Raw genomic sequence first — 22,041 nt, 5'->3', positions numbered from 1 at the left:
CTTGGAAGTTGGTGTGGTCTTTGTGGTGGCAGCAAGTATGACAAACTTGCCAACCAGCATGATCTCCGATTACAAGCTACACATTCTATAGATCACACTATGTACAACTACCTACGATTACATTTATGAGCTGTTATCTAATCGGTTTTAGTACTTTTTTAGCAATAATACGAGCAGTCTCCGCTTCTTGACGCAACAAACTCTCATTCCGATGAGGTTGCTAGGGAACATTACCTTAAGGGTGTTTCTGATCGGGTAGTTTCGTCAAATACTTTTTAGTTAAAAGTGCCAATTGAGACAATTAATTTTTAGGTGAAACGCACAAAACATAATGTGACTCGATGTTCTCCCATGGTGGCGGTCTAGAAGTCGTTGTCGCTGTCGACGAAACGGGACTGGGTGTGTCTCGTGGGCGGTTTGAGCCCACCCATGTTCTCAAGGTCGAGTTCAAGGTCGTCGTCGGAGGAACCGTCGTCCGAACCGTCTTCTTCGCCTTCCAGGTCGAGGTCAGAGTCAGAGTCCACGACCTTCGTCGGACGAAGAAAAGAACAAAGGCTTTAAACCGTGCACAGCTTGTGAGACATTCGCTAAACAAAAGACCAACAAACGTAAAAGTCTAGCGGCAGGCGCCGCACCACCTGCCACATTGCGAGTTAAACACTTTGGCCATGCATTCTGCGTTTCACAATTTTAAGCTGTTAAAACTGCACACGCAAGCTGTACTCCGCTTTATCTCCGCACGGACGCTACACGCCATATGGGTCCGTCGACCCTATGCCGCGGGGGTGCCCTGCGACCTTCAGGAAGGCGGCAGCAGCGTGCGTTATGTGTAGTTGTGGGACAAGTTCACGGCGCCTGAGCGGCTGGAATTGATTGTGGTGAACTCGTGTAGTTCACCACAATCTAATGTAAGGTGAAACTGAGCATAGCGATCGGGAAAGTTTCGACGTGCACTCTGCAAACGAATAATATAGGGGGCGTTCTGTGAACGGGGCCGGGTACGGGCCGTTACAATAATCGCTTTCTGCACGCTGCCATCTTCGTCCGCTGGGCTGTCGAATGCGTCCTGAACAAGTGCTGTCGGCTCTCTTCTGCGAAATACCGGATGCCGCGCATGCGTGCGCAGACCAGTGACTCGGCACTTCTCGCCCGCGTAATAAGCACTATGGTCGCCAACTGAATCTGAATCTGGCGGTTTCGGTACACGTCCGTTGCATTATACCGTGCTTTATAACTTTAGAAGTGCAGTGGCAATTGAATTCTGAATGTCAAGCAGTTGCTACATCGCGATATACATTCGAGAGGGGAACGTTGTGTTGTGAAAACGAAATTGCTTGAAAGTTTTACCCGGTCTCCTGCCATGGATCCGAACAGGAGTCTTCTAGCAGAAACCTGGTTGTCGGACGCTGCAGGTAAGGCACAGACGAGGTTAGCACATCCTTAATGACAAACTCCATAAGGCTGTTTCATTCGCTCAGCAGCTCTACAATGTCTCGCATGGTGTTGTAAATATGCGAGGACTCGTTTCAGCGAGCACTAAGCCGCACATTTTTCGACGGTGCTGGGTCGAATATATGTCTTCCTTTATCTCTGTAACAAAATTGTTAAATTCTGAAACTTCAGGGGTGGGGGGAAGGGGGGGGGCGGGGGGCGTAAAGTTGGGCAAAGATTTAGAAAACCTGTCTAGGAGTGCACTTTTGCTGCTTGTCACACGACAATTAGCTCTTATTGCCCATTAGAAAAAAAAAAATATTGAATAACGGAAGCAAAGTGCAGTAACTGTTGGCTTGGATAATAGGGGTTGGGGAAACTGGTGGTTTTCAGATTTCACCGATTTTACACGGTTTCTGGTCAGCGTAAGTACATTCAATTTTTATGAATGAAATGGACAAGTGTGCAGTCTACAAATAAAGCAACCAGACGTACCAGCGACGTCATCGGCTCCAGGATCATCGGCCTTGTCCTGTCCTGCAATGCTGATCGGTTCCTTCAGCCGTACAGCGGTACGCATTCGCTGTTCACGTTCCTGCACAGTCAACATAGTGTAAATGTAATATCAACGTAGAAATGAAGAGCATGTGGCTGAAGCACTCGGAAACTTGTGCTTCAAAGAGGCAATAGTTATCCAAACATAAATGAGGTCATGGAGATTGCAGTATGTATTTGCTGTTCGAGTTCCTGCACGATGAACATTGTTGTAACATTCTGTCAATGTGGCAGAGAACACATGTCACCGAGACATTCGGAAGTTTGTCTTGAAATCGACAACAGCCTAAACATGAATGAAGTCGAGGAGACTGCAGTATGGTATCCGCTGTTCCAGTTTCGGCATGATGAACGTTGTGACAATGTTGTGTAAATTTAGTGACAGATTATGTCACTTGGGGAGCTAGTAGCGACTAAGAAACACTTGGGGAGCTTGCTCTAGAAATCGTCAGCAGCCGTCTAAACATGCATGAAGTTGTGGAGACTAGTATGCATCCACTGTTCGAGTTCCTGCGTGACGAACGTTTTGATAATGCTGTGTCGACGTAGTGGCAACATGTGGACAAAATATTTGGAAGCTTGCACTTAAAATATCCAACAATCCGCTAAATGCAAACGAAAGTTGTAGTGCCCCTGTATACTCGACTATCCCACATTAATGGCGCGTGCTGTGGTGAAGCCAACAACTGCAACCTTTCGTGCATCATTGGGTAAATTGAAGCAAACTTTCGTTAGGTTTGGGCTTGCTCGAATTGATCATCTACACCAGGGGTGGACAGGCTGACCCGGCCTAAGAGCCGCAAACAAAACCACGATACTTCCAAGAGCCGCCTGAGGGGGGGGGGGGGCAAACCTTTGTCGAGAGCAATAAACGAAACTCGAACTAATTTCAATCAATCCGAGTCAAGGGCAGTCCAACTGTACGTAAGGTAGCAGCGGCAGAAGACTACCAAACCGCAACCCGTCTTTCGATTGACAACGCGTTTCATTTCTCTTTTTGGGGAAGTGCTCGTGTGACCGGGAGGAAGGCGGCGGAGTGTGTGTGGGTATGTGTGTGTGTTTGGGGGGGGGGGGGGGGGGGGGGGGGGGGGGGAAGGGAGCCGCGAGCCGCACTTTTGCATGCGAAGAGCCACATGCGGCTCGCGAGCCGCAACTTGGCCACCCCTGATCTACACAGTACCTTGGACACAATTTGTAGTAGAGTATCGCACCTGACGAGAAAACGTGATAACTTATGCACGTGCATTTAATGTGTATTTTAAACTGCAATATGGCATGCGTCATGCCAGTTCCTCTGTTACGAGAAAAGTGCCACGGCATTCGGGCATATCTAATCGTTCAGGCTGAATTGTAACTTGGCCCTGGCAGGAAGAAAATTTCCACTCACATTGAACTCGATCTTTTGCGTTCGTTCAAGTTCCTCGAGTTGTTCTTCGAGATAGGCCAGGCACCTTATCTTGACCACATACTGACCGTACACCTGGGACAACTCCTCTTCGATACGTTCATACTCGTCCATGAATGCAGGTCTGCATGAAAAGCAAAGATGGCAGCTCGGCTAACTCAGAGATGGAACGGTTTAAGCCATTCTGAATCAAAGTAGTAGCAACACAGGGCTGAACACGAGTGTGTTGCATGAATACCTCTGAGGAACTGCATATTCTCCACAATAAACGGTGATGCTTGTTCCTTAGAGACTCTAGTTCTTAAAAAAGTTTTCTTTACTTAGTAGGTATTTTAACTAGTAACTGCTTACGGTAGATTTTGAGCATATATGTAATTGCTAGCGAGTGTGTTCAAAGTATATAGAGCACCTGTATGGCAGAGCAAAGAGCATTGTTCCAATTGATTTGACCACAAATGGGAAAATACATTATTTATGTGATACTACTGAGGTGGAAGTCCAGTGGGTGGGGTGGGACTCTGGCTTACAATATAAATTCAAGGTGCTGTTGGTTTTTGTAACAGCACAGAAAGGCGTACAGGGCATTTGACTCCCTGGTGTCCGAGCTTCCCAGCATTGGCTACTCAGTTGTTGACACCCTCGATGGACTACCTGCCTCCCTCGTGATGATATGGTTCTGAATTAAGCTAATTTGCGCTAAATGTTCCCACTGTTCATTGGACACTTGCCTAACTGCACGGAGGGTGGCCAGCCTTTTCTGGTTGCGCTCCAGGTCTGCTTTCTTCTTGTCGATCTTGACTTCGAGATTGGCCTCGTCGGCGGCCACGGTTTCCATTCGGCGATGAAGTTGTGCGGTCTCCTCCTGCATAACACAAAGACAATTGCTCACAGAAATTACGTTGGTGCATCTTCATTGATCATCTTTGAGTTGCACATCAGTTGGTGCATCCTGAGTATGTGCATCTTTATTTTTATGTTTGTCAAGCGGCTGCTCCGTGTTCACTTGCCATGACGAGACGCGTTGCATCCTGCAGACACTTCTCAATCTCGGTGATCTCAAGCTGTTTGGCCAGGGTTGCAGCCCTCATTTCCTGCAAGTGCAGAAAGGTGAAGTTCGGTGAAAAAAAACTGGGCTTCGAAGTTCCTAGCACTAGCCTCCAATTTTTGTTCTCAAACAGCATGCGTTTAGAAATGTAGACAATGTTTTTGTAAAAAATATAATGGACTGAGAAATAACCACTTATAATTTATGGGGGCAATGCGCATTGCTACAGGTTCTCATTAACACTCCTTGGCTTTTCCATGGGCCAAATCATTGTAGTAGTAGAAATAAGTTGTGAAGCGTAATAGACTACTCTCTTTTATGTAACTTTATTGCAGAAGGATTCTGGCTCTGGAAGCTGCATGAAATGTCACATCAGCAGTGCTTATCGGAAGAAAATTACTATATTAGTTAATAATCTGCTAAATCTGTTGCATGGGAGCATGAGAAAGTAGCATTTTTTGTGTCTTTTGTCAGGGGTTGTGGTCTTCAAATACATATTGGGTATGGTCACATGCTAAGTCCTTCACTCACTGTTTGTATGTATACATTTCAAATCAGTCACACATTTTGACCTTTTCGATCTCTATCATTATTCTTTTCAAACAAGTTGAAACCATAAAATCAGTAACCGCTCTAGCAAAAGGACGTTGAATTATTATTTTTTTTCTTCTTCGATTAAGACGAAAGAGATGCCCCATGCAGTCATCCATATCTATACAAGGACATCTCCCATGCAATGTCCCTTGGATGCCCAGTGGAGTTAGGTATGGGACATGATCAAACAACTTTGATATATGCCTGAATTTTTTTATTCCAAATATTGTTGGGCAGTTACCTTGAGCTCTGCCTCTTTTGCCAGATGGTCATAGAGCTGGGCACCATGGTGCGTTATTTCCGACGCCAGTTGCCTGGTAAGCTTCAGGTCCGAGAGCTGGTGAGAGACGTTACGTAACTGGTTACTAAACTCTGGTGACAAATAAATCATTGACTTGAGAATAAGCAAAGATTGTCTGAATTGAGCCACTTTATGCTGCAACATCTCATATGGCCAGAACTTGTTCGAGTCTTATTTCATCTGAAGCAGCTGAAGTTTTCAGTGAGCCAAGAGTTTGGGCTACAGTGCATTTTGTATATAGTTTGGTGGAGCAACTGTGGCTGACTGGGTTGGTTAGATATAATAAACTAATTCAATAGGTAGTTTTAATGGTTCATCAGAGCTTTCGTTTTCCTATACTTAAAGCTATAACATACGACTTTCATGCTTTGTTGAATTACCTTCGAAGCCACGTCGTAAGGCAAAGCGTCGCCTGTAGTGCTGACATTTCCTTCCGCTGACTCGGGGTCAAAGGACTTTGTCTTCATGGCATCGTAGAGCAGTGAGGTGACCTTGAAGAGCTCCTTTACCGCATATCCGTCTGCCATGTACAGCTTCCGGGTGTTTAGCTTCAAGTGGGCCTTGGTTGCCTTTACAAGAAATGTAACAATCATGACCGGTGATGAAAATGCTGTGCCATTTGCACCAAATTGTGCCATCAACAAAAGTGTGCTACACCTTGTGCCAAAGCGCCATTTTTGCGAATTGGGCCATACCTGCATCGAGGTAAGCTTTAAAAAAAGCAAAAAATAAAAAAGGAAATGAAAATGATACAAATATGTATTTCACGGTGTGTCTACCCACCGTATAGTGTGTTTCGTCTTGGGTCAGAACACAGCCGAAGGCTCAAACCGAAATAGTCACGAACACACGCTATAAGTGCAAGTCTAGAAGCATTCGCAGTGCTTGATTGGTTTGGTCAATGAAATAGCACGTACAGATAATTGACGAGAACCATAATGTCTCGCTTTTGACGCTGCGCGATTGGTCCCATTGACTCGTAGAGTCGCCTGCGCTTTGACTTAAGACGAAACGAAGTGTAGATATCGCTCTCAACTGCGCTGGCCTTGTCATCGTCTGAGTTTCCAGATGATGTCCGCAGCAAGTCGCGAGAGCAATTGCAAAATAGTGCGATGGCGGTGGGTCTTTTATTCCTCATGATTTAACTTAATTGCCGTGTCCGCCACGTATGCCTTCATGACGTGGCTACAGTGTACTGTGGTACTTTTGCCGCTCTATTAACATTCACGGCCTCGCACTAGTGCGTGTGCTTCGAGCTTCACCGCTTTCCACCGGAGTGCTAGGAGCGGCAGTTGACATGGGTGTAGCCCGAAACAACCCATTCCCGTTTGAACCCGTCCCATTTTACCCATCCCCGAATCGACCTTCCCGTTTGAACCCATCCCATTTCGTCCCATTCCCAAAACGCTGTCTCATTTGAACGTGTCCTGTTTCAACCGATACCCAAATGACCCTTTGTGTTTAAACCCCTCCATTTTCAACCCATTTGTATAAGACCTTGCGCATCACAAGCTCTTCGTCAAAAGTCTAATCGCTCTAACCCTGGTCTGCACGCACCTCTTCTGCTCAAGAATATATCTTCTGAAATATTATTGCATGCCAATGTATTCTAAAAATATGCACCTCTTTCAGGCAAGCTTCGAAGTAATATATTATTCTTACTTCAACCACTTTAAGTGTTCTTTTTTTTTTTATTTCAGGATGATCCCCTAACGTGCAACCGCAAAATGGTCTATCTACGCTCTGCGACACCGTTACTGCAAAAACAACCTCGTCGCTTTTTTTTTTTTTTTTAATTTTACTTCGAAATGGTATTAGCGGGCACTAAATTTTAGGGCTTAGGGCACTGGATCAGATGAGCACTTCCCAAAACAGTAATAGCTTTTATGGCTTCCTTTGCATTCTATGAGATTAGCAGCAACACCACCGATTGCTTGTTCGCGGAATGAAACGCGAACAAGGAGCGCAAGGTTTTCGATCCATGCTGAGTCGCCTAGAGACGCAACACCGAAGGTTTAAATGCACTGAGCAAGAGTCTAACACATCGAAGGAGGAGCCGTCTTCTTGCAGCTCCCATCTGGTTCAGGTGGTGCAGCATCTAGCGAAAACCATGCACCCACTGTTCGCGTTTCATTCCGTGCCGACTGTACAATAATGAAGTCTTGCGTACACAAGCAAATTGGGTAAGCTAAAATTAGCGTCGCCATCGAAACGCCCAAAATAGCGTCACCATCGCGACACTATTTTTAGGGTACCCCAAAGTGCTCGCGTACGTTACTCTAAAACCTCATATAAGTGATCTTGATATTTTGGAGAGCGATAAATCAGACAGGGTGACAGGCATATGAGTGCGACTTTTCTATTTTACAAATTCAGACACTGAACACTCGCGCACACAGAAAAACATCATGGACCAGAAAATGCCTTCGCCTCGTAGAGAAAGTCGAACAGGGAAATCGTGCCATCAGAAAGGCGACACTCCAGTTCTGATAGTTTGTGGTCCTTGCTGACCCACTTGTGCCCCCTGGCCCGCACGGCACCACTATTGGCAAGCTGCTGCAAAGATACGCTTGTCAAAGCCTCATCCCGTATGATCAAATCGATGAAGCTGTAAATGTTTGGGTGAGCCCTCGCTGACACTGCATTTATCTTAAGGTGCCATTTCTCCAAGGTTGTTTCGGGAGAGGGAGAAGTAATGTGAGCAAGGAGGACAGACATTGGACCCTTGAACCTAATCAACTGTTAACAAACAATACAAACAAACTGACCCAACAGATAACAAACGATGGCCGAATCGGGAAGGTTGTTTTGGGATAGGGCGAAATGGGAAAAGATGAAACGAGAAGGTCGTTTTCAGCCGGGTCGGAGCGAGAAGGTACAAACGGGAAGGTTGAATTGGGAATGGGTCAAAACGGGAACCACCCTTTGACATGGGGGGGGGGGGGGGGGGGGGGGGGCATGGGTTAGTGTGATCGGCTCGGAAATAATGCTCACTACTATTACATGTCGACCTTCTTTGGTCTCGAATGTAGGTTGACCTCTGATATTAAAAGGACATGGGCCAAGAACGTAGACAAAAGGCGGGTCTCTATTTAAATAAATACGGCAAGGTAGTTCCTGTGCAGCAGTCAATGTAGATTTTTATAATATTTGTAGGTGGTTGATTTTTCAAGGTATTAATTAGAATTTTGAGTGGTATTCATGAAACTTATGGGGACATATTTTTATCTATAGATGTTTCAGCGGATGTGTTGATCTTTGCCTAGATTTTACAGGAATTTACAGGCCAGATTAACTACTCAGTGTAAAAGGGGGGGGGGGGGAGGAGAGAGATGCTTTATCTCAAACGTTACTCAATGCCTCATTTTTCAACTTTTTTTTTAATACCGATTGTAAATGGAATTTACTCTGATCTCGGCATTATTTCTTAAAAGATGGCTGGGTAATTCTTTTGCTCCTATTCTTACTACAAAAGATATTCAGTATCAAATAGGAACCCTCAATCATTTTCAAATATGAACTCATTTAGCGATGCAGTCACATTTCCAAGTGACGTGCTAACAGGCATTGGCATATCTGCTCCAAAGCCGTGAGTGGCTGCTTCAATGTCCAAACCAATATTTTGCTTGCTACAAAACCTGCTACGGAAGGTCCAATGCCACTTCCAGCACTGCATGACTTTTACAATGATTCTGTCAGTGAGAGTTTCTAAACATTTCTACCCGTTGTCTCAAACAGCGGACAGGCTCTTTAAATCGATTGCAAAAATCGGTTTCTTAACCTATCGCGCTACGATTTTGTGCAGCGTTGCCCACAGGTGGTGCATTTTTTCTGTAAAATTTGCAAAGATTGAACTTACATGAGGAAAAGTAAAAATAGAAAAAGGCTTAAGTCCTATGGAAAACGCAGCGAAGCCACCGGTCTTCGAAGGTTTGAAGACCGGTGGCTTCGCTGCGTTTTCATAGGAGATAAGCCTTTTTATTTTTTTTTTACATTTTTTCTCAAGTAAGTTTGATCTTTGCATATTTTCTAGGAAAAATGCACCACCTGTGGGCAACGCTGCTGTCAATTTAAAGAGCCTGGCCTAAGCCTGGCCGCTATTTGAGAGACACCTGGTATGGAAAATATTCAAATTCTGGGACATGCTGACTGTGTCAAGGATCTGAAAATAACGAAATTATTTTACTAAATGCAGACAAAGGTGGGAGAATCATAACAAAGGTATGCTGGACAATAGTTTATATATATGTATATAAACTTATGCAATAATTGGTTCTAAAGCAAGGAAATAAAAACGGATATCCTCAGTCTTCATATGCAGCCAGAATGTTCTGATCACGGACATCATACGGTAATTCAATCGTCACTGGATACCGTTACACTACGCATGCGCGCGCGCTGCTTATATGCAGTGGTACTTTGGAGCACCTTTCTTATCGGTGACATGACCAACGAAATATACAAAATCTCCCTTATCTTAATCTTAGAGTTTTAATAAATGTTTTTAGATTCTGTATTGTGAAGCTGTGGTATAATCTCCATTCTTAAATATTTAATAAAGACTTTTGTTATGAAACTGTAAGATTTTTTCAGCACTTGTATCAGTTCAGAAAATGAAGTTTTTCTATGACGTCATGAGTGACGCGTCGCCTACTTCTGGTTTCGGTTTAGGTTTGCGTGAACTTTTGGTTTTGACTTCCCGTGTCGTTCAGAAAGAATATTCCTTAATTCTGTTTTTAATATACATTGTTTTCGGTTGTTTCTATCTGTTGGAACAACGCTTGCGTACGCAGCACACACACTATTTCTCACGTGAGTGGTAAAACTTACCATTGTATGCGCCACCGCCTTGATAAAAATAACTCTGTCTTGTTCCGTGTCTATTTCAGTCGGCATTTCAATGTCCGGGTCATACCTGCGCGCGATGGACCAAGCGGCGAACCGTGCATCAGTGCGCATATATTCAAAAACACATTTTGCCAGTACCGCTAAAATACGTTATGATGCCAAAGGTAGTATAGCGGCAAGTAGCACTTATTGGGAAGAAAAAATAAACATGCATTCCTACCGTTTGAGGAGCCAGCGCAGGATTTCGGCGACCAGAGGAAAATTTGGATTTCTAAAATTTTCCAGCGAGACAAGTCTTGGATATCCAAGAGCACGAGTCATCTCGGTGAAGTCTGGAATTTATCGCCTTGATTTAGCTTTCTAGACATGTTTACCATGTTTCACGTGCAAAAGTATACTTACTTCTTAGTTCCCGGTACGACATTTTAGTCTAAAGACCTTGCGAGACCAGAAACAAATCTGGTTGGCAAGCGTGTGACAGCCACAATTGGTTGCTATGTCAACAGATGTAAACAACTCGCGCATTTGATAGTCTTTACTCTAGACGCTGATCTATCAATGAGGTTATATTAATATTACGTAAAGAAATGCCAATATTACTTTGTAAATAAATTTAGTCTGCCTATTGGCTTTCACAGTAATAATAAACCTGTAAGGTACCACTGCTTAGACAGTCGGCGTGCGTTCGTTGTGCAGACGACGCTGGTTTTCATGAACTCACATCTCGAACTCCTTCCTCGCGCGGCGTCTGACCACCGTTGACGCGTGTGGCGAGACGTGCTGAGGCCAATTCCTCCGCGCGCCGGATGTAGTTCCGTCGTCGGTGCCGTGCTTCGTCGTGCCTCGATGTATCCGTGTCGGGAACGTCAAACAAAGGGGAAAAATACTCGATTCTTTCTAAAACATGGGTGGTTTATGGAGTCGACAGAACGCCAGGGTCGAGGAGGTGGACTACGTCGCCAACAACGCCTACAGGTACCCACCGAAAACCGGTAAGTCGGTCCGTCCGTGAGGTTTTTGTCCCCTGTTGTAGTCTCACCCATAAATAAACAGCTGGCAATGGCGGTTCCACGGTCTTTTGACACCAATCTTTTGCATCCACTTCCCGTGGCTGCGTGCTTTGCGATTAGTCTGACGTGCGGTAGTTTGAGAAATCCGGCCTAACGCCACGCGCCCGTGCATGCTTCAGATTCTAGAGCGCAGCGGCATTGAAGTTGCGAAGTGTGCAGAGCGCACTTTGCTCCAGTTTTTGAGGGTCGCTTTTTTACTGGGTTCATGTTGATATCCGCTTGAATGACGGAACACCCAATGATGGCAGCAGTAAGGATCACATAATTTTTTGGAACGGACATATTATCATCGGCGTCAGTTTTCATTGCACCATAATCATTGTCAAGCGGTGTTGAGTTACTCGATCGTGGCGTGAAAGATGTGTTTACGATGGCAGCTACCGGAGTGCCGTGTGTTTATTTACTACTTTTCTTTGTTATATTTTTGTTTGATTGGTCGGTACGAAGCACCAGCTTCAAGCCACCAAAATAAAATTACCATCGGTATTAAGCAGTAGCTACTGACAAGTCGGGAACGACGAGGAGTGCCTCTTTTAAATGCCCGAACTTCTCGGCGAGTTCGCTGCCTTCGGTTGTGCTTCGATTGCGCGTGCATGCCCAAAGCTCCACCGAAAGCAGAGAGCTCGCGCGAAGTTTACAAACAGGGTACCCGCCCTCTTTTCTGCGTGTTAGTGGCAAAATTGCAAAAGCATCGACAGTGGAGCTCTAATTTGGAGCGATCGTGCGCTCTAGAGCACCATCAATGACAACTATGTGTCAATCTGCCTGCTGGAAAAACCTCGAAAATTTTAGTTGAGTAAATTTTTGGAAGAGTTATTATGGGAGCCGGGGAAAGTTGCGAATAAATGCGTATTGGTTGCTTCGTTTGTCCTGTGATGGGAAGATACTGAACACGACGTTCTGGTTTGTCGATGGTTCCACCAACGGCGAGCCAATAATCGTAACAATTACGGGCTAAGTCGAGCTAGTTTGTTCAATGCTCACAATGGGCCAGCTGAACAAAGGTTACACACACACACAAAAAAAAAAAAAAAAACAGCATTGACACTGCTGGACTTCCATCTGTTTAATGCTCCTATTTTTCTTTCTCTCTTTTCGAGTAATTCATTTCTTTTTCCTCTTCTATCACATATTTCCTTTTTCTTTTAGCTGCTTTTCAATTTCTTTTACTGTTGAGGCGGTTTCACATTCTTCTTTCTTTAATGCTTGCTCAGGTGCCATGCTCTCTAAAGCAAAAATAAATAAATTATGGGCTAAAAAAGAAAGAAAAAAAACCAATATCAATTACTCAAAAAGAGAAAGAAAAAGAGAAGCATTAAACAGTTGCAAGTCCAGTAGTGTCTTTTTTGTGTGTGGTGTAAGTTGTATTGTAACCTTTGTTCAGCTAGCCTATAGTATATAATCGTACCAAGCAGCTATACATGATATTCCAAGGTAAACATAAACAACCAATGGTGGAACTTCCTGTAGCCGAGATTACTTCCGTTTGGCCAGCTTGTGTATGTTTCAAGGAGCAAGAATGAGCAGTGCGTCTTTTAAGTTTTTTTGGGCGGAAAATCACAAAAGGTATGTCGAAAACCGGACGTAAGACAGATTGGTGTGCGTTCCTGACCATACAGCACCAAGAAAAAGCACCACGTCTCGTTTTATTTGGCCTCCGTTGTGAAAGTTACATCGTCCTACCTGGCAGCCCAGTGCAAACTTGTGTACACGTGAGACATTCAACGAAGTTAGACACCCACAAATCAACCAAGGCATTCCATAATAGACCCTTTGCTATATCCCCCAAGCGTTCCGGCCCGCACTCGAGGAATCGTGGAAAGGGTGGTCCGTCAGCTCCCTAGTGATTGGTAATTTCGACCAATTCGATGGTTACACAGTTTTGAGTGTAGTCCGGAGTCACCCTGAACACGCGTTGTGTGTAGAGTCCAAGGGCCTGTCGTATCACTTTTAATATTTCTCGTGAGTGTCGGCGTTTTTGATACTCTGCATGCGATCCTCCCTTCAACCTGGCCTGACCTGCAGAAATCTCTTACAATATTATCATTCTCATACAGCTTCAAAGATGCTGATACCAAGTTAGACGATAAAAATGCTATAAAGAGCCCCGCTGACTCCAAGCTAAATCCTGGTTTTGGTTGTTGTGATTCCTCGGCTTTTTAAGCGATTCCTGCTAAAACAACAATCATGAGAATGATAATATTGTGGCAAGATATTTCTGCAGCTCAGCCAGGTCGAAAGGCAGATCGCATGTAGAATATAAGAAAAAGCTGACATTGAGGAGAAATTTCAGAATTGATATGACAGGCCCTTGGAGTCTACATAATGCGTGTTCAGGGCAACTCCAGATTACACTCAAATCCGTGTAACCATTGAATTGGTCGAAATTACCAATCACTATGGAGCTGAAGGACCAACGTTCCCATAATTCCTCGAGTGTTGGCCAGGGCACTTGGGGGACTTAGCAAAGGGTTTATTGTTTCGTGCATGGGAGAGTACGTGTAGAACAACATTACTTCATCTAATGCGCGCGCAAGTGTTCGAGCTGGCCAAAGCGAAACTACGCTACGCCTGTCGGACGTAGTTGAAGGATTGTGCCACTGATGCTTGATCGTGTCCAAGAAAAAGCATGCGTTTTCATTGACGAGTAGAGGTATCGTGATTGGGGCAAGGCTGTTGCTGTGTTTATGACTGCGCCGCTTGCTTCATGGCAAACATCAAGTGGCGTGTTGTTGACGACGAGTGGAGGTATCATGATAGTGATAGTGTCGACCTTTGCGGTGATCTCGTGAATGTTAATCACGTGGATACAATTGCAGACGCAGACATCAAAAGGCTATGTTAGATTCTAGAACCCAGCAGATAAAGTAACAAAACTAGTTTCGTGTCCGAATTGTTACTATCATCAGAGTGTTAACCAAATTTTTTATTAGCTTGGTACAGATTCGGGTTCATGGCTTTCGGTTTACTTCCGTAGGGCAAAAATAACAGTTTGAACCACTAAATTCAGAACATATTTTCCACGTTTTGGCAATAGGCACTATTTCAAACATGAAACAATAATTTCGTTGTTTACCCTGAGTCTGGGGTTTTTTTTAGAAGAGCAGAAGTAACAGAAAAAACAGACAGGTCTGTTACTTCTGTTACTTCTGCTCTTCTAAAAAAAAACCCAGTCACAGGGTAAACAACGAAATGGTTGACTTCCACCAGCTAGCCTGTACTTTGACTTTTTTCTCGTTATGAAACAATAACTTTATAGCTTTTTATCATTCATACAATCAACTCTCATTTTCAAGTGCCAAAAATAAGAAATTGTGTTATTTAATCTTAACTAAAACAGTAAAGAAAAAGCTAGATTAACATACAAAATGTTGTGTTTATACGGCAAATGTTGCCGCCGTCTATGAGCGACGGCGGCAACCTGTCGTTTGGTTGCTCCGTCGCTCATAGATGGCGGTAGCTGTCCAAAGTTCAGAGTCATAATTTTTTTTTTTTTTTTGCTGGATCTACTTGTTTACGTCAGTGGCATATATTTTACCTCAATGATAAGGATATCAGCCTGGTAGGTCGCCTGAAATACCCGTGTACAGCTTTGCGTCGCAGTATTAAAAGTCGAATCTTAGTTGTGCTCTTGAACTTAGGAATTAATTACAGTGCATAAAATTATAGAATGGGCACCTCCTCACCATATTTATTGTGAAATCTAGTTCACGAAATTGCTTCACAATATATACAATGACCACGCAACTGAGCTAAAAGCAATAATATTTTCAAAATGTCACGAAGGTTTTGCGACAAGCACTTGTAGTCTACCATTTATTGAAACACTGAACGGCGGTCAAAGCATTTGTTTTCCCTGACCAAAATTGTTTACATTCAGCACCGTCAAGCAGGCGAATACCGTAATCATGCAGAAAAGAGTGATCAAAATTCTTCACCCTACTCTATATGCACCTTCATACTCAGATTGAATCTGGCCTAAAATAGTGCGTACCCAAGTGGATATCTTCGGCAAAATTCCGGTCAATTCAATTTGCAAATGAGCATCACCCTTGCTAATTGGTGGTCTGTTGTTTAAAAATACAAAGTAATATTTTATACTTTTAATAAAAGATATTGCGGACATAGATAATGAAGAGCTGTTTATTATTTATGCAGACGACACAAGCCTGTTTCTCTCTGGTGATGATGCTAATGTAGAATTTGCAAAGCAAATTCTGTTCTAAGAAAGTTTCCTGTGTGGTCTGAGGTAAATTGGCTCACCGTAAACACAACAAAATCCAAAGCTTTTTTATTCAGGACTCCAAATAAACCAATCGCTGTAAATCATACAATCCATCTTGGCACTTTGGCAATCAAACTAGTGAATGAACATAAAACCTTGGGTATATTTTTTTTGGAGCACTTGACTCGGGAATCTCATGTCAACTATCTAGTTGGTAAACTTTCTAGAATTGTCAGTATTGTCGCTCATTGTCTGAGTGTTTTACCACCCAACGTTAAGCTACAAATTTACTATGCTCCATTTCAATCTCATTTAAGCTATTGTCATCTTGTGTGGGCTACAACGACAAAAACAAGTCTTCAAAGTTTATTACTACTGACAAAAAAAAAATAGTATGCTATATTATGGATACAGACTACACAGAACCTTTGTTTACAAAAGTTTAGGATACTTCCTGTTGGGAGCATGTAAGAATACTGTTTACTTTATGCAATATTTTCTCATCTGAGGTATTTGTAGATTTTTTTGTATATTCTTTGAGGGCTTAAACTGAATGAAACTAATGTTAACAGTCCCACAGAGACATATAAGCTTTCTCAGTCTCGCACAAACTACAACTTTCAGTAACTAATGTACCATGCTTATTAAACAAGTATATCACAAACAACGTAAATATATACACATTAAAAAGACCTTCGCTTGTACTGTGTGTAGCTTTGCATACCGCGGTGGGAATTTAAATTATTGTTTTTGTTTTGATTTTTTTATGTACCATGTGTTTTTGAGTGTCAAAGCTGCTGCCAGTGTAAAGGGATCCCAGACCCAGTCAAGCTGTTTATTACAACTTTTTGTCTGGTGATCTTTCCAGTTTTCTGGAAAATAAAGATTTGATTTATTTGATAGTTGGTGATTTGTTGTTTAAAAGTACAAAGCAGTATTCATATTCTACTCAACATTGCAGCTGCTTAATCGGTCACTTTCTGACGGTCTGCGCACGCAATCGTCATAGTTCCACCACACGCCCCCTGTGTACGTTGTTCTCGTCCTGCCCACATACACATAAAATTGTTGTTCATCACATAAGAGATGCAATAACAGGCTTCTATATGTTTGAGAAGTTAAATATGTGTCAGGAATACATAGTAATCAGAAATATATCTTATAGACGTGCCTATTTAGGATAAAAACCCTGAAAAGATTTGCAAGGCATATTTCAGATAATTTAGGGGTGCATTTACTTCTGATGTATATCTTTCAGAGAATAGACCTTTTACTTATGTTGTAAAAAATCTTCAGTCAGCAATTAAATATATATCTTATTGTCATCAATAAATATGACTATATGAAATTCACATAACTGCTTGAGACCAACACGGGAGGACGATACTCGAAAACGCCAGCTGTTGAGTCTGCTGAAACATGCTTTTATGTTCTCTGATTGGCAGCGTGAAACACCGGGTCGTAGGGTATTCCAGAGAGGACTGAGTGCTCGCCTAATAGATATGAAGGTAAATACACGAAATGGTGCAGAAAGAGAAATAAGAAATGGTATTCTTCTAAATAATCTCATTAAAAAAAATACATAGAAATATATGCAATGTTATTACTAATTACACATAAATAGCGCGAATAACGGACAATATATTTCTAATATAAATCACATTTGGACATCGGCTTGCCGAGTTTGAAACTTCGCAAAATATTGTCTCGGGTGGTATACTAATGCTATATTCGGTTTTTACGTGCACTTGTTTTGGGTCCTCACTTTACAACTCTGTGCTTTATCAGTCATGCGCGCTCTAACATTTTTTTAGGCTGCCGCATATCATTGTGAGATTGCTGCTATATATCAATAATTTTATCTAAAATCTTGCAAAAAAAAAAAATGATGGGTCCTCAAAAAATTGTGGAAAAAATATATGTCGGTGGAAAATGTGTCACTGGAACAAAACCGCAAATTAGAATTACGAAAATATTTTTGTTCTTGAGTTTTGGGTTTCGAAAGGACAGAATGTAGGTCTTGCAATTTTTGCCGTTTTCACTAGTGACACTTTTTGGAGTCTCGCAAAGTTTAAATGATCTTTTTCACAACAATGATAACTGTTTTTACTGGGTTCAATTCTTTATATAAAAGGGTAAAAGTTTACTAGAAGTGTGTTCTTTTTTATTTTATTTTTTTAAACAAAAATTCTTGAATCTTGCACCTTTGACAATAATAGACCAAGTTTGAATCGAGCTAGCTTTCAATGTGCAATTATTTAAGTCATAAGAAACATCAAATTAAAGCTTGTTTTTTTAGCCTATTTAAAAATTATAATATTGACAATTTAAGCATAGTTCTTTTAAAAGAAACAACGGTGTAAACACAAGAAAAAGCTTACAGTACAAAATTCAACATCAATTTAAGGGGGGACACTCACTACCCAGAAAAAACAATTTCTGCAAAAAAAGTTCATTTTGAAAAATGTCACATTTACATCCACAAACATCTAGAGGGTATTCACAGAAAGTTTCAGTGTATTGTACTGCATAGTCAATTTTTTATAAATTATTTTCGGTCCACCAACGCTAAAGAAAAGGTAGAGGTTGGAGCACTTTGAACACATTTTTCTCCATTACATTTTCTGGCATAAATTTCACTTTAGGAAAACTATCGTTTTGTTATTAGATAACTTGGATTAATTTTTATGAGTTTTTCTGGGGTGAAATTTTAAGGGGAAGATAACTATGAGCTTGTATTTTTTATTTTTGTAATTTTTCATGCTCAAGAATGAAAATTTTGTACAAAGGATGGAAATCTAAGAAACTGTATTTGTGTTTATGTGGCTTTTTTGTCATGAAAGATGGTATAACATAGAATTATAGCTCCATAGTTATCTGCTCTCAACTGTCCTAATGCAATATAACACATGAAAATGACAAATTTATAAGTAATTTCAAAACAATAGTTTTCCTACGCAGGCACGCCCACTTTCATCTTTGAACGTTTGCAGTTTATTTTGTACTGCACCCAGGTTAACAAAATTTCGCAGAAATGTTCTCAACATCAACAGAAACAAGCCCTGTAAATATAATTTAAATCAAACCAGTGGTTCAAAAATTTACTTTTTTTGGGTAGTGTCCCCCTTAAGAATTGTTTTTTAATTTTTTTTTAATGTAAAAAGTTTTTTAATGTGCTCTTATAAATGCCGTAAACATTTTTTGACACAGTTCACCAAAACTTGCACATCGATAGTACTTATAGTATACCGTGGTAAGGGGATATCCAGCCCATTCAGTTTGCTTACTTAGTAAAGTACAAAAATCGAAGCTGCCTTAAATAATGTTTAAGCATTGCCATATGAGATTACCAAACATATCTAGGACGTTTTAAAAGTTTTCCGGGAGTTAATGGAGCACTTGTGGGGAAAGATATTTCAGACGGCCCGCCAAGCACATCAATAAGCGTGCATGAATTTTTACATTCTTAAACAACTTCCTGTACATGATAGCTCAGGTAGGCTTGTTGAAACCTCTTAATCTCCGTCTTTACAATTGGCACTTCTAGGCTTGAGAAACCAAACACATATTCCAAACCTCGTAGAATGATACAAGGTGAAAATATCAGTTCTCATAGCATGGCACCGCTGCGGCGCTTGCTTTCACTTTTCTGCAATGTGCGCATCTTCCCTAATTTCATCTTTTTTATATATTTTTTCCTTGTTGAGATATAAATACTGTCAAGGTTCTCGTAAGCTGCAATGGCTATTTTTCTTCGACAGAAAGTGGGAATGAAAGGGCAATCCACAGGCTGAGCTGGACATAGACATGCCGCCACCCTTTTTGATTTCGTGATTGTTTATTTAGTATAGACAGGGTCACTATGGACATTAGAAATGATTACCACATGACGATCCGTGCACATGATAGAAAGGAAGAAGCTATAGACAACCTGTGATTACCAGGAGGCGCTACCAGAGCTAGAGCTCATGTGTTGCCGCCTTCAAGAGCAGTAGCCTTTCCCTTTCCTTTTCTTTTGCTGACAAGTTCTATGTTGTCCACATGCGTGATGTCTCGTCTGAGTTTGTTACACAGTTATCCAAAATCAAGAGAGGGAGCCACTACTCTTTGCCTGGCAGCAATATTAAACGTGGGCGACCAAGTCTCTTAATGTCTTGAAGGCATTAGGAGACTTTGCCTGTGTGCTAACCCAACTAAGAAGTGTGTTTTACTGACCTGTAAGGTGTGTCCAAAAATAGATGGTTTAACCCTGGAATCATTGCCAACGAAGGAAAACAAAGAAATCGAAGTAGCTTTGTGGGAATCTAGCGAACTGCTAAAGGAAGAAATGGGAAGTAATGCATTTTGTAATGAGCTAGGAAAGTGTGTAGCAAAGTACTTCCCCGATTAATTCATCCGACATGCTCAGCGGCTTGCTATAAGCTCAGAAAAGTTGCATTTCAAAGCTCACACCATCGTATTGCATTTCGATTTTGTGGAAAAGTGGAGCGTCATGGGAAAGTGGAGCGTCATTTTGTGGAAAGTGGAGCGCCTATTTAAAGAAAAGTTGTGAACCTTAAGATTTTATAAGTGAACTGGACATGTGTATAACTTTTTTTAAAATGAGGCATACCAGTCATGCCTCATTTTTACTAAATGGTACTTGATGTATATTATAAATACTACGGTCACGTTACAAGCATATATATCCTCCTCAGACCTGGTGCCAATTACGCGTATTGATTTTAATGAACAAGTGATCCCTGAAGACATTTTGATTAGAAGAGTTGAACCAAAAAAGGATTACAGCCTTAAGCCCTGTAGGTTTCATGCAGGAGCATGTGCATTCTAATGCACATTGGGTCTCAATGTACACAAAATTTGACGGTGCACAGGCTGCTTGCTGTATTTATTTCAACTTACTACAACATGAAACTGAGTGCTTACATAGTATGAAATTGCTTGTAACAGTTTCGAGATGCGGTTATACAAAGAAAAATGTTGCATCTGGAGCATCTGAATTTCGTGCGCTGTGAGCACCCTGGATTGCGGCACCTTGATGAAGAGACTTGATTCACAAGCTCAGGTAGATGCTTTGCTTGTGCCGTTCTTTGGCACCTTGATGAAGACACAAATTATTCTTGCTTGGTGCAGCATCGTGAAGAAAGGTGCGAGCGTCTGGCAGTACGAAAACACGCTTTCTGGCAGCAGTGTTTCTGCAAACAAAGTAGTTTTTGGGAAAACACTTTCTGCTCTGCGCCATAGATGCGGAGCAGAGGACCTTCACAACACAGTATATTTTTACATCTCCCCCCCCCCCCCCCCCTCCCCTTTTTTTTTTTCTTTTTTCGATGCTCCTCCAGAGAATACCTATTATTACTGAGGGACTCCCTCCTCTGTTTGGACATGCTAATTCAACAATTATAGTTGTGTCATTTGTTAACAGTAATCCTCCATTTCTTTATTTTGACACCCTAAAACTGTGAAGTTTAAACAAAATATGGAGGTGGTCTAAGTTTACGGAAGAAGTTGTGAGCGACACTCCTGTGAGATTTAAAGTGGCCTCAAACGTTCGGCTGTCCCTCTGAGGCTACTTGAATCTTTATTTTCATGTATTCCCTTTGTACACACCTGTAGTTCTATTTACCGTTGAATTAATAAGTCACATTTAGTCCTTTCAATGCTTCTATTCTCGGGGACAACTTTCTGAGGCAGTTCAGCAACAACGAAAACATGTTTGGGTGCCTCAATGATGTGTACATGTAAAATGGTCGTGCAACAATTTTTGTACTTTCAGTAAATACCGCTAAGAGCTAATCCCTGACGTTGATAGCTTGCAAAAATACCCGTCGGTTTTCCTCTCCGCTCAATGGCAGACACAGAAAAAATCAAGAAAAGAAACAGCTTTCCCCTTCTCAACTCGATATTAGAACAAGTGGCCACGTGACGTGACGCTAGTTATATACCATCAGTGTTCATCATAGTCATGCGCTGGAGTTGGCAAAGAATAAAGCATGGGCTGAGCTTTAGACATTATTGGAGTTCGGCTATTCTCATCTCTAATTAAACACGATCCAATACCCGAGTGTTTGGCGATGCAGATTGTCACTCGACTCGGGCTCCTGACATTTGAGTATGTCACAGTGTCACGCGACTTGCGGTGAAAAGTCGTGACGCCATGTGACGTCACGGTTTCGGCAATGCCAATAAATCTAGTGACGTTCTCAATTGAAGTCGACGCAGTGAGTCACGTGACTACATCGCTGGACCATGTGACGTCGCATTACTTGACAGCGTGTCTTGGCACCATGACGCGATATGGCCATGTGACACATGATTAATCATAGAGCCAATCTAACAGTGCCACAAAAACCCACAATTTCTCATACATTGCAATTCGGTATATGACTACATATAAATACAGCTGCCAATTTTTGTTTCTCGAACATTGTTTTGTAATATTTAAAAAAAAAGCCATGAACTGTTTTGAACCAGTCACCGTTATATTTTTTCCGGTTCAGTTATGGTTCGGCTAAAATAATGGTTTGGTTCCGGTTCGACACTATCACTCGACACTCTTGGGGGATA

The 22,041-nt window shown here is 42.0% G+C and overlaps 2 protein-coding genes across 4 annotated transcripts in view; one reads left to right on the top strand and one right to left on the bottom strand.

Moving 5' to 3' along the window:
- Window positions 1-48: 48 nt before the first annotated feature.
- LOC8052501 (clusterin-associated protein 1) lies at window positions 49-10,931 on the bottom strand. Of its 2 annotated transcripts, none has more exons than XM_040219553.3 (11): window positions 10,901-10,931; window positions 10,400-10,511; window positions 10,162-10,246; window positions 5,712-5,900; window positions 5,272-5,367; window positions 4,399-4,482; window positions 4,120-4,253; window positions 3,374-3,515; window positions 1,927-2,026; window positions 1,348-1,406; window positions 49-527 (listed from the first exon to the last, which is right to left on the bottom strand). In XM_040219553.3, the coding sequence occupies exons 2-11, from the start codon at window positions 10,498-10,500 to the stop codon at window positions 363-365; spliced, it is 1,155 nt and encodes a 384-aa protein (XP_040075487.1). In that variant the 5' UTR covers window positions 10,501-10,511; window positions 10,901-10,931; the 3' UTR covers window positions 49-362. The 2 variants fall into 2 exon arrangements, with proteins under 2 accessions (XP_040075487.1, XP_029824092.1); XM_029968232.4 differs by having other exon boundaries at window positions 10,582-10,929.
- Window positions 10,932-10,951: 20 nt separating this feature from the next.
- The window catches only part of LOC8052502 (E3 ubiquitin ligase Rnf157), a 52,575-nt gene continuing 41,485 nt past the window's right edge, over window positions 10,952-22,041 (top strand). The window contains exon 1 of one of the 2 annotated variants that reach the window (XM_029968209.4): window positions 10,952-11,171. In XM_029968209.4, coding sequence (XP_029824069.2) covers window positions 11,084-11,171 — 88 coding nt within the window. In that variant the 5' untranslated portion in view covers window positions 10,952-11,083. The remainder of the gene's footprint in view (window positions 11,172-22,041) is intronic. The other variant, XM_029968211.4, reaches the window with a different exon arrangement.

This window comes from Ixodes scapularis, unplaced genomic scaffold (genome assembly GCF_016920785.2).
Source record: "Ixodes scapularis isolate PalLabHiFi unplaced genomic scaffold, ASM1692078v2 PGA_scaffold6__148_contigs__length_123643588, whole genome shotgun sequence".
Classification (NCBI taxonomy): Eukaryota; Metazoa; Arthropoda; class Arachnida; order Ixodida; family Ixodidae; genus Ixodes; species Ixodes scapularis.
The sequence above is the reverse complement of the archived record's forward strand: the minus strand, read 5'-3'. Positions and strand labels throughout refer to the sequence as shown.

What these genes read in the sequence shown, in the direction of transcription:
- LOC8052501 (XM_029968232.4), bottom strand. Translation starts at nt 10,603, where the DNA reads ATGTCGTACCGGGAACTAAGAA. An exon ending in AGGCGGTGGCGCATACAATG is followed by an intron (nt 5,901 to 10,161) that starts GTAAGTTTTACC and finishes TTTCTTGTAAAG; the next exon opens with GCAACCAAGGCCCACTTGAA. An exon ending in TGGAGCCGATGACGTCGCTG is followed by an intron (nt 1,407 to 1,926) that starts GTACGTCTGGTT and finishes CCTTACCTGCAG; the next exon opens with CGTCCGACAACCAGGTTTCT.